This window comes from Vidua chalybeata, chromosome 9 (genome assembly GCF_026979565.1).
Source record: "Vidua chalybeata isolate OUT-0048 chromosome 9, bVidCha1 merged haplotype, whole genome shotgun sequence".
NCBI classification, from domain to species: Eukaryota; Metazoa; Chordata; class Aves; order Passeriformes; family Viduidae; genus Vidua; species Vidua chalybeata.
In genome coordinates this window covers 8,226,016-8,238,838 of record NC_071538.1, presented here as the reverse complement: position 1 = coordinate 8,238,838, position 12,823 = coordinate 8,226,016, and the positions used below count along the sequence as shown (strand labels likewise).

The window sequence follows — 12,823 nt, the reverse complement described above, 5'->3', positions numbered from 1 at the left end:
CGGGAACTGGGGGTACATGGCCGGACCGAGGGGACATGGCTGAGAGCTGAGGGGTCACGGCCGGACTGAGGGGTCACAGCCGGGAACTGGGGGTACATGGCCGGGAACTGGGGGTACATGGCCGGACTGAGGGGTCACGGCCGGACTGATGAGACATGGTGGGGCGCTGAGGGGACATGGCTGGGCTGAGAGCGAAAGGGAAAGGGGTGACAGGCGGGGCGTGAGGGGGGTGCGGGAGGCGGCGATGGGAAGCTGGAGCACGCACTGGTGAGGGGCGCCCTCAGAGATGTGTGCGGCTCTGGGCCCCTCACTGCGAGAAGGACGTGGAGGGGCTGGAGGTGTCCAGAGCTGGGCAAGGGCCTCAGCACAAGTGTGAGGAGTGGCTCGGGGGCTCAGCCTGGATGGAGAAAAGGAGACTCAAAGGGGACTTTTCTCTCTCCACAGCTCCCTGTCAGGAGGGTGAGCCGGGTGGGGGGGGGGTCGGGCCCAGCTCCCAGGGAACAAGGGACAGAACAAGAGGAAACCGCCCCAGGTTGCACCAGGGGAGGTTTAGATTGGATATTATGAGAAAATTCTTCACAGAAGAGGTGATTGAACATTAGAATACCCTGCCCAAGTTGGGGGTGGGGTCCCCATCCCTGGAGGTGTGGTATGGTAGACTGGACCATACTGGACGTGGTACTCAGCGCTCTGATTGACAGGGTGATGATTGGTCACAGGTTGGACTCGATCTTGGAGGTCTTTTCCATCCTAAATGGTTCTGTGATCCTCTGAGCCCACACGGGCTGTGTACTCCTATGTCCTTCAAGTACGTGGTCATGTTTGTTCCTTCACCAGGCATTGCAAGGGTCAGGTTAAAGTGTTGTTTTATCGATAAAAAAGTCAGTTTTAGTCTCATGCATTCTTAAATCCGTGTTTCATTTCTCAAAGGATGTTTGGGTGTTTGTGGTAACGTGGCTTGTAATCTGAAGGGAAGTGTAAGGGTTGATTATCATTATTAGGGAAATAACCCCAGAGAGCTTTCTGTTGATTCAGAAAGTGTTTCTGTTTATATTTGTGTTGTCGTCTCAATACAAATATTTTGAACCAAGAAACTCTCTTGCAACCTTTTTATTCTACCTATTTTATCTTTGTGCTGGAATGAAAGTGAAATTAATAAATGGCAAATGTGGTGGTTTTTGTTTTCTCTATTTAAAAATGCAAAATCTAGATAATGGTATGACAAAAGATAGAAAGAAAAAAAATTATTAATAATTATTGTAGTCTCAGGAATACCTTGAGGAAATACAGACATATTCCTATTCATAATAGATGTTTTTTGAACTTGTGATTTTGCCAAACAGTGCCTAACTAAGCTATCTATACAGGCTAATATTCACAGATATATGAAAATATATTTTCTATCTCTGTCTTGATTTATACTAGAAGAGGTCAAACACAATGTATTTAAGGTTAGAGCATATTAAGTAGATTCCAAATATGTGATTCATGAGATAAGCAGAAGACTAATCAATACTTAAAAGTTTAACAGTGTCTTTAAGATACTTTTTTCCAAAGATCACCTTTGCTAACTTAATTCTGCCAGCTCAAGCATAATTCTCAATCATATTCCACTTTAGGACTATCCAAATTACCTTAAAGAGAATTCTGCGCTTAAATGTAAAGTTTTTTTCTTTACATCTTCATTTTGTTATAAACATTTTCTTTCTCAACAGTGCTAAAATTTGAGCCTGGTTTTTTGTCTTATTAAACTCCGCTACTTGCAGTGGAGTTTTCCTGAGGCCGTTGACAGCCAGTAAATTTGCTTTTTCCCCTCGTGCCCAGCCAAGGAGGGCACTGACAGCGCTGAGGTGCCCGGCCCTGCAGGCGCAGTGCAGGGCAGTGTCCCTGCTGCTGTCCGAGGCATTGATGGCAGCCCCGTGGCTCAGGAGGAGATTTATCAGCTCTCCATGTCCATACTCTGCTGCAATATGCAGGGCTGTCTTCCTCCAAACGTTTCTGTCGTTGATATTTTTATTTTTCCCCGAGGCCAGGAGGATTTTTAGGATGTCTGCGTTTCCTTTCATGGTGGCATAGTGCAGCGGGGTGCATCCATCCATGTCCTTAGCTCCAGCTCTGCCTTTCTTAGCCAACAGCACTTCCACGATGCTGAGGTGTCCTCTCAGAGCTGCAGCGTGCAGGGGAGTCTTCTTCTCCTTGTCCTGTGCATTGGGATCAGCTCTGGCCTTCAGGAGCATCTCTGCGAGTGTTTGGTGTCCCTGCTCAGCAGCCAAATGTAAAGGGGACTTTGCCTGCTTGTCCTGAGCGTTAACAGGAGCTTTATGGTGCAGCAGCTGTCGGGCAACATCAGCGTGACCTCTCTGACTTGCGATGTGCAGGGGAGTAGCAAAGTCCTCAGTGACAGCGTTCATTCTGGCCCCAGCACCGAGTACAAGGCCAACGAGAGCTCCGTGATTCTGGCGGGCAGCAATGTGGAGCGGGGTTTCCTCAGCTTGGTTCCTCAGGTTTGTGTCCATCCCCTTGCTCAGGAGCAGACCTGCGATGGAAGCAGCCCCAGCCTGCACTGCCAAGTGCAAAGCTGTGTCTGCAGCAGGAGTCCTTATTCCCAAGTTTGCTCCTTTTTCCATTAGAACTTCTGCTGACTCCACTTTGCCCATCTCACAGGCCAGCAGCAAAGGAGTGTAATGCTTTTTGTTGTGGGCATTGATATCTGTGCCTCTGTCAATTAAAGCTGCTACAACACTGTGCTGATTCTTCTGTACAGCTCTAAAGAGAGCTAACTCCATGATGTCAGCAGACAAATCTTTAGAATATTCCAGGAGTATTTTGAAGATGGATGGGTGGTCACTATTGAAGGCTCTTTCAACTGTGTTGGAATCAACAGTGGCTCCAGCTTCTAGAAGTACTTTTGCAGTGTTTTCAGATCCCTGAGAAACAGCATAACTGAGAGCAGTCTGTCCTCTCTCATCCTTTCCTTCAGTGGAGGCACCAGCCTCTAAAAGCATTTTGGCCAGGCTGCTCTCATCTCTAAGAGCTGCCATGTGTAAAAAGTTGTGCTGATTCCTGCAGCTCCTTGCCTCTTCTTTCAGGAGCATCTTCAGTATGTGGCTGTGGTTTTTCTCTGCAGCCCAGTGCAGCGGTGTCTTGCCTTCCATATCCAGAGTGTGCAAGGAAGCACCACCTCGGAGAAGCAGCTTGACTGCACCTCCATGGCCTTTCTCAGCAGCCCTGTGCAGGGCTGTTCTCCCTTTCCTGTCCTTCACACTTGTCCTTGCACCTTTGCTGAGCAAATATGCCATGATGGATAGATGGCCATGAGCAGCTGCAACATGCAGAAGTGTTCCACTGGAAGGGTTTAGCACATTGAGATCATTATCCTTCAGTGTTTTCTCTAACTCAGGAAGGGAGCCTTTAGCTACTGCAGCAAAGATGTCGACAGCAGCAGGATCTTTTCTAGGCTTTGTTGCCCTTGAAAGTGGAGTTACTTTTCCTTTCTTCTTAATAACCCCTTGGTGCTTTTTTTCCCCAGGTCTGTCTTTTTTCCCCTGGTGCTGTTCGCTGCTATTTTCAAACCAAACTTTATCTTTTTCAAGTAAATACCCAACCAGCTGTCTTCTGGCATCTCCAATGCTTTCATTTACTTCACTGACGTATTTTCTTATCTTGCTGTAAAGTTTTGGCTCCACTTGCTTTAAACATGGATAAAAAAAGAGCCTGCAGGCTCGTTCACCTTGAGAAATGAGTATGTCTAAAACCCGAGAGTTCTTTGCTGTTCGTGTCCTGTAGAAACTCAGGACCAGCTTTTTTTCTGGGGTAAAAATACCATTTTCTATCAGCCAGTGCAGGAGCTGGTCTGGGTCATTTATGCCTTGTACAAGTTCTTCTTTTTTAGTCCTTAGGACTTCAATTGCATATGGATTTGTAAACAGGCTGCTTGAATTCATGATCATGTTGCTAATCAAAAAGTGAATTGAGGTATTGTTTGACGGCAATAAATAGGAAATAGCAAAGCAGGCTCACATAATTCCAGTATTTTCATAGAACTATGAACTAACAACCACTGTAGATTAGTGAAAAATCTTTAAAGAAATCAAAACTCCCTCACCTTTGAGTTTCTGGTTGTTAGAAGTCCTTTGATCTTCTCTGTTCTTCCTTAGCAACGAGTACAGCTTAATAGCAAAACAAAAGTCTGTGATATGTAAAGATATTTCACTTGGAAGTCTTCTTCCAGATTTTTAATGCATAATTAGGAATTTAAAAAATGCTTTTGTGAATCTGATGTTTGAATAAAAGATAGCTGTTAGTCGAGTTTCTCTGTTCCTCTGGCCAAGCTGGTTCCTAAATGACCAGTCAATTAAACATGACAAAAGAAAATTCACAGCATAGTTACTGTTGCCATGATCACACACCTTGTATGATCTGAAATGAAAGAGTGCACCCTACCAGCTATGCAGGTGAAAACCCTATAATGTAATGAAATAAAAGCATAAAGACCTAGATAAAAATAAACTGTATAAGCAGCTGGTTATAAAAATGATCCAGCCTTTCTAATACGAGCTACAACTCCAGTCAGGGGTGTATTTAAGGCCATTTAGCTTGTCATTCCTGCTCTAACCCAGAGTCTGTCTGGAAGTTAATTCTTTTCCATGAGGTGGATCAAGGCATGTGATTCAGTGTGCAATATTTAAAGTATAATTAGAGCTTCAAATCTGTGTAGTCTTCCATATGGATGTAGGACCTTGGGATCTAGCTGTAATTAATTTAACTTATTGGTGTTTAAATTCCCTATGGAAGAGAAGGAAATAAAATAGTAATTATCCACACATTTTGAAACCAATTGAGAGAGAAATTGAGATTACAGAGTTTGGGAAAAGCTGGAGGTAAAATGAGCTGAAAAGCCAAAAGCTTGATCTTATTTAAGCAAATGGGAAATTTTGCCATCAGTTTCTTAGTTCAGTGCCCTTTCTGCTGGGTCCTGCTCCCTTTGCATGTATTTTCTTTAATAGAATGTACAAGGTGACTGATAAGAATTTTAATTTTTTGCTGTTGACTTTAACTTTATAAGTAAGATCGCAAAATTTATTCTCCTTTAAAAAAAAAAGTTTTATTGAAGAAATAGCTGGGAAAGCCAGGACTTTTAATATATATTTTGAAAGCAAGCCAGTTACCAAGTCAGCGAATTTGACAGCCAATTTAAGAACCCAAGTAATTCGTCTGAAATGCAAAGACGGGCACGACACCAAGAATAGTAAAACTTTTGTCATTTAGTTAATGATTGTTAACTCATAGCATGGTTTAATGTGGACTGAATGGTGTTCCCAAATCTGCCACTGACTCAGTTTGTAAGCTGCAAATTATTCAGTCTCGGATTTGACTGAATGAAGTCCTGAAGATTTCTCTGTGTCTTGAGTAAATCAGTCCTTACTCAGTTTGGGGCAATGGGATCTTTATGTTGTCATTATTATTCTTCCCATGCTAAACCGAGGTAACAATCCTTGATCACCTTCACAGGAATGTTTGTGAGCTCTGGCAGTGGAAACTGTTATGTGGGTGCTGAGCAGAGTTATTATAGATGGCACAGGAATTTTTTGAACTCCTGAAAAAATAGAAAAAGAAATGGTGATATTCTTTAAGATTGCATTAGTATGGCAGTAATTTCCCAGCATTGTGAATACAGGAATTTCCTTGGTAAGCAGGTCCTAGTAGAGATGGAAGGGTGCAGTTCTCCTCCCTGGCCTTGAGGAGGAACATTTGAACAATATTTGCAGGCAGCATCTCTTTCAGAGCCACTTCACTTTATTTTGAAAAGTAACAAGCAGCAAATGACGTGCTATGAGATGCAAATCAGAGTCCTCAAAATATAATTATGCATTAAAAAAAAAAATCTCATTATAAATGTGTGACTTCTGTGGAAATTCTGTCTTAAAACACTAATCATATTTGGCAAGAAAGTTTTGGAAGCTTGTTGTATAGATTTGTTTTAAGAAATTAAGCTTTAAAAGCTCCTATTTTTTAATTATTATTTTAACCACTTTTAGAATCAAGCCTTTGTTCCAACAATGACTTCACAAAGAGATTCAGAATTGGCTATTTCAAGCTTGCTTTTTTGTTTATATCTTTTTCACTTACTAACTTGCTTTATTTGACATGTAAATGTTTTAGAGAAGGGAAAAATATTAAGGCTCAACACCTCTTCTCTTTTAATTAAGTGCATGAGACCACAAATATGTTGGATCAGCAGTAAACTCCACATTAAAAATAAAATTGGCAGTATTCAATATTACCAGAGATCTAAGAAAGGAAGTAAGTTGGAGAGAAGGAAGAGGCAAATCTTTGGGCTGCTTTGTTATCTTTTATATTTATTTGTTGTCAGAGGGGCATAAGGTACTTCACAGACCACTTTTATTTCTGCTGTCTTCTTTAGCTCCATGTAGCCAAGGACTGAATTATTAGGTTATTTTAAAAGGCTATTTATTAAGTTATTTTAAAAAGAAAGTTGCAAGCTTTACTAAATTTATAGATCTGAAGGGCAGGTGATGCCCTTGATAGGAAAGACATTAATTTTGGCCTCTGCTGCATAAGTGTCTGTGCAGGGAACTGTTTAAATCTGGCTGTAGCTGGGACACTTGAGTCAGTTATTTCTGACATGCAATCTCAGTTTTGCTCCTAACTTGTGTCCTTGGGCAAATCCCTTAATCCCTGTTCCCTGTTTACACAAGCATTAAAAAAGGAAAATTTTTTTCTACCTCACAGACACGTCCTAAGTGTTTATTACTGTTGGTGCAGTGCTTTGAAGTTACAGAGTGCTTTGAAGTTTTGTCCTTTGAAGTATTGTTTTCTGACTTCTCAGCGATGAACATTTATTTCTTAAATTAACGCATGCCCGTGTTCTCGAGCTGATTTGATGTTGCCATGTCATCATCAAATAAACATTTAATTTTCTCTATTTTAATTTCCCAAGGATGAAAGCGACCCAAAGTACACCTTGAGTGTGGTGGAAGGAGCCTGTGAGGGGATGTGGCTGTGGGACTGAGGCACCTGCAGAGGTCACCATTCCTCCACCGAGGCTCTTGCTGGGCTGGCTCTTGGGAATGGATCTCGCTGTGGAATAACCAGCCTGTAAGAGATAATGCAGCCAACATCATTATCTAAACATCGTGAGGGGTGCAGAAATATCTCTGGGTAATCAAGGCATTTTCCTTAATAAACAGGGCTCATGAATAGAGCTCTGCTTTGGATAACCAGCAATCTGAGTGTGGCCGAGCTGGTTGAGGTGGAACTATATTTAGGCAGAGCTGGAATGAGAAACAGCAGAGCTGGAAGAGTTCATGGTGATGATTACAGTGAGCTTCACTTGTTAGAGCGTTGGGAGAGCTGAGCAGACAGGATGTCTGCAAGAGGCCAAGTGCAGAGCTTGGTTTTGCCTAAAGATGAGCTGCAGTAAATGAGGGGAATCCAAAGGGGAGCTTTGGTGCTGAGTGATGAGTTTGTGTCATATTTCTGTGGAGCAGGCTCGGGGCCTTCCTGGCTGGTGTTGAGATGGGAACTGTTCCCTAGGGAAGTGCCACCCCCAGTGGCACACACAGAACAGGGATCAGGGGCCTGAGCGGGGCCTGCGGAGGGCAGGGAAAGCTCATTTGGGCAGTCTGACAGTGTTCTGTGCCTGACTCAGGCTCCCATCCCATCCCATCCCATCCCATCCCATCCCATCCCATCCCACCCCACCCCACACACCTCTTGGTAGCACAGAGCCACCCCTGTGGAGCCTGGGGCAGGCACAGTGCTTGAAAGAGAGACTTGCAGAAGCCACAGCTTCCCACATTTGTCCACTCTCATGGATGCTTTCAAAATACCAATAATGCAGCAGCTGGTATAATACCCCAGGTATTTTATTCTGTTTCCAAAACAAGCCACAGTCTTATCTCAGCCCTGTAGGGCTGTTTCCTCAGGCATAAACAAATGAAGGTCACACTAAGCCCTGCACCCATGCAATGCAAACTGTTCTTTTTCCCAAAGATTAATGAGTTCTTCCATGAAGTTCCCAAGCCAGGGTAACTGTGAGTGGACAGTGCACATCTGCAAAGTGCCACTGAAGGCTGTAAATGCCAGCAGAGCAGGCTGGCTGCATCCAGCTCCAGGAATGAGGCTTAACAAACACATAGCTCAGCCTAAGTGAGGATTAGGACTGTTTTCCAGTTTATCATGCATTTAGAAGTGAATTTAAGAAGAATGACCAAACTACTTAGGAAGCATTTTTTTGTGCCATTCAGGTTTTTAATAATGAAAGTATTTTTCCTAAGTTCTTCATGGCATTACTTGCCAGGTTGTTTTCTAAAAGGCTACATAGTGGAAGTTGAAGGAAAAAAAAGTTGCTAGTTTAGCTTCACAGAGGTAAAGAAAAGAAACATTCTTGTTTCAGAACATAATAAATAAAAGAGAAGATGGCTTGAAAGAAACGGAAAAAGTATTCTGATTTGATGAATGATATATTTAGCTACTGCAACTTTCATAGTGCAAAGTTTAAAAAAAAATAATTTTTGTGTCTGATGATTGTCCTATCATTAGGATAAAATGTAAATGATGTAAAAGTATTGAGTTACTAAATGCTGAGGCAGCTTCCAGGATCAGGAAAACCAAATGAAGAGAGGGACGGGATTTTTCTCCATAATGGGCAGATTTTTTTTGCATTGTAAACCAAACAAGCCCTTGTGATTTTGAGTCAGGAACATGCACTTTGTCAGTGAAATCTTACAGAAGAAAATACTTTATAGAAGTTCTGTAACTGGTGAAGACACTGAGGACCTTCCTCACAGCCCCAGCATTGCACCCAGAAGGGTGTGGTGCTGTCACTGCATCTCCCAGAGAAGCCTTTTGGCCAAATTTGCTTTGTAGAGGTACTTAGTGAAAACTATTCTGAAATTACACCAGTACCAAGCAGCATTTTGTTCTTAGTGATCATAAAAATCTGTCAGCAGTACATCTTCACTGTTCTCTCTAAATCTCTCTATCTATAGCACTTTCCTAGTCTTCGGACAATTGAAATTACTCAAGGGGCTAGCTTGTAACCACATCTTTTTAAAATTTGGTATTTTCCTTTCTTCTTCTGGAAAAAAAATATATGGAAGCAATTGCTTGTTCATTTATTTATTCCATTTGCCTTTATTATCATTTAGTTGTACTCCAGCCTGATCAACTGCTTGAAATCATCTTGGATTTTTAGTTGCATTTGGTTTATGTTTGTTATACATCAAAATTAAGTTTAACTTTCCTGCTGTAGCAGAAAATCACAGGCATGTAATTGTTTCTTTGTTATTGATGTTTTAGTCTGTCTCAGTTCTATAATTTGGTATCTTTTGCTCAGTCTCTGTATTTCTCATTCAGAGGGATATAGAGTTGATTCTTTCATATTATCTCCCCTTCCCAGTTCTGGCAGCTTCCCCTATCCTCTGTTTGAATCCTCTGCCTTTAACTGACTATTTTGGTTCCCCCAGAAAGTGTCTTCTTGTATGTCAGGGTCTGGATTCCTGCACCTCACCTCAGCTCCAGGTCAGCAGAGGATATGGTTACACACCCAGCTCCAGAGAGGTGCCTCAGAGGAGTGCCAGTTTGACTCTCAGGAACATCAGTAGGACATTAGCAACTCCTGTCTTTTTTCTGAGTTCTGAACAAAGCTCCAGCACTGAGGACCTCATTCATTGGAGCACTGGCTCAGGACCTCAGCTGTCCTCTGGTCTGTTTGACTCTGTGAGAAACACCCTTGTTGATTTGGAGAGCTCCCTAAATCACAAAGTCCTGACAACTCCTCCAGATTCATGGTGTTTGCTTTCCTTGGCATGTCCCAAAACACCCTTCTGTGTTGGGCTGCACCTGTGATATTCCAGCAGCTCCCTTTGTTCCCAAGCCATTATGTCTTCCTACTCAAATTTCCATTCAAAGAGTGATTCATGCAGCAGGGGAAAGCCATGACCTGGCTGCCCCCTCAGTTTCCATCGCTGTGCAGATCATGTGCAGTCCCATCTGAACTGGAGCTTTCATTTCAGACTTCTCTATTCCCATGCCTGGAACTAAGTCTTTTATTCCTTACTCCTCTAGTCTGCACTGGGAGCAGAGAATTATTTGCTGCATAAGGAGGCTTTTGGGAAGAAAAAAAAAAAAAAAAACCTAGATTTGGTCACAGGAGTAATGCAAACACAGCAGAATGGATTTTCTATTCCCTAGGAATGCCTTTTCTCACAGGATTGGTACCTGTGCCACAGCTGCTCTGTGGACAAAGCACAAGTTTGACTCATTATTTCAGCATCCTTTTGATTTAATAAATAATAGCTTCCATAACTTGAATGTTTGGTTCTGATGTCCAGCTGGAGAGAACTGCACACCTCCACCAGCAATCTTTGCAAGAGCTGCATCTCTTCAGGCATCCTTCCTAAAGCTTTTGATGTCTTCCATAGTTCCTGCACTACTTTCCTTTTCATCCTTTGAATTGCTACCTTATGGCTTTTTGAGTCTCTTCCACACTGTTTCTCTAACCTCAACACACTCATTTGTAAATTCAGTTTCCTTTACTGAGCAGTTGAAGCATTCCCTGTTTGAGAAAGTTTTTAAAGCTTTTTTGGTTTGTGCTTTTTTTTAATTTTTTTTTTTTTTGGCTGGTTTGTGGGGTTTTTTTTCCCCTATCCTTGCCTAAATAGCAATTCTGGGTTTACAAGACTCTGAGGTTTAAATTGAGTTCTCTGAGACTTGTGGGGCTCCTGTCAGGTGATGTGGTAGATGCTGAACAGGCATCTAGACCCACTGTAATTTACCTGTAAATGTATTTATATATCATATGGTTCCCAGCGAAGCAAAATCCTTGGCTCAATAATAGAACAGTAATATGCTCACTAGGGATTTTAGAAGACTCAGATTAAGGAAGGAATAGTGATTTTTAATAGCTGGAATCAACCTTCTTTTTCCTTTGTGTCACAAGACACAGGGAAGTCTCAGTTTATTTAATTAAAAGTTAATATTGCATCATGAAAATGGGATAAACGTGACATTAAGAAGTTAATAGAAGGGATATTGTAATGACAGCTCAAGTGCTTTTAGTGACTTCATGTTTAATTCCATAAAATATCTCTATTTAAACATTATCTAAGTAGGCAGAGCTTTCAATAGAATTCGGAGCAAACCTGCTGGAGACTGTACATGGCCATAGCAGATTTGCTAGAAATATTAGCAAATTTAATTTAATTGTAACAGATTACATCTCAAGTTTGCATTTTTCATTTTGGTTTACTTTCTGTATTACTTTGTTTCTGAAGCTTTCAAATCAAAAACATCCTTTGTGCTCCCTAGGCTTGGTTTTGTCAGTTTATTTTACAACAGGATACATCAGTATCATCTAGATGTGACTTTCAGTTTTGCTTGAATTGACACCAAAACCAAGGTGGTGGTTTGTTCCCCCTTCCCCTCTTTTACTCACTGGCATAATTTCCATCCAGCAAAGCTTTTGAAAAATAAGGAAGGAAAAGGCCTTCCTGTACAAACTACCTGTGAATCCCATCCAAATATAAAAGACTTGTGTAAAAGCTTGGCAGGCAATCCCAGCATATGCCACTCGGTGACTTCCTTATTTTATGCTATCATTCCCCATACAGAAAATGAATCTGAAAATCACAGTAATTTCCATTCACTTTTGAATACAAAATTGTAAATGGTAAATTTCCTATCTGTGTATAACACCCACATTTTAAATCAAAAGTCTTGAATGCTGACAGCATTAGTCAGAGGAAATCCTGTATGAACATCCAGCACTTGAGTTGGACCTTCCCCTGGATCACACCATAGAAGGAGTTTGCAGGAAAACATTCTGTTGCTCTCAAATCCTGTTGATTTTAACCCTTTACCTGCCATTTACTCTGGTATGACAGTGCCTTTTTTTTTTTCTAAAGGCCATTTGCCATTTTCTTGTGATCAAAGTGGTATTTAAAAACAATATATTTCAATGCTAAAACTGTCTGTATTTTAATAATACACCAGTGGCATTCTGTAGTACAGATGTGCACTTCAACACCCTCCCTTATGAGCACAAATAATCTTCAGTGAATGCTGTAATTTGAATAAAAATGTCTATTTAGCATATTATATTGTTATGTTAATATTCATATATTAATTACCAGCATGAAACAAAGTGCACAGGTCAATAAAAACGGAAAGCTAAAAAAGCCAACATAACTTTGTACATTAACCCATGACATGGCCAATGCAATACCAGCAACAAACCCAGCTGTGTTGCACGGGATCATTTTCACATTACGTGGCTGAACCAACAGTGACAATTTCTTAGCCTTTATTTAAAGGAGCCATCTCTCAATGGGTGTAATATATCTTTAAAAATAAAAAAAAATTCCTGCTTATCATTTTCATCTAGTGGGAAAATCCCACACATGCTGAGTTATTGTGGAACAGCTGGCTTAAATTAAAGCTTCGGACTTAGGGAAGGAATCTTAGAACATAAAGTATCAAATAATGGCTAAATTCCAGATTAGGATGAGGCTTGTAATGTCAGGCATGGCAAGCATATATTAGGCAAATGGACTTGAAGAATCTTAGTTTTTTTTGTAATGTGGTGAATCTTAATACTCCAGTTTTAGAACTAGAACCAGCAATGTTTAATCATAGTTTAACCTAGTTTGATAAATAAATCAAAACACATTTTAATATATTGTTGTTCATATGGGACAGGCTTTGGACTATGAAATACTGATGGACATGCCCAAAAGAAACAGAAAGTCATTAAAAATTCTCAGTAATGGAAAGCTCTGCTTTTATTCTGACTCTTCTC

At 41.2% G+C, this 12,823-nt stretch overlaps 1 protein-coding gene and 1 long non-coding RNA gene across 4 annotated transcripts in view; one reads left to right on the top strand and one right to left on the bottom strand.

Annotated features, from left to right (window-relative positions):
* The window catches only part of LOC128791996 (uncharacterized), a 37,263-nt gene that overhangs the window by 352 nt on the left and 24,088 nt on the right, over window positions 1–12,823 (top strand). The window lies entirely within an intron of this gene.
* On the bottom strand, window positions 1,683–3,944 carry LOC128791994 (CARD- and ANK-domain containing inflammasome adapter protein-like). Its single transcript, XM_053950004.1, has one exon. It carries the CDS (start codon window positions 3,942–3,944, stop codon window positions 1,683–1,685), a length of 2,262 nt encoding a protein of 753 aa, XP_053805979.1.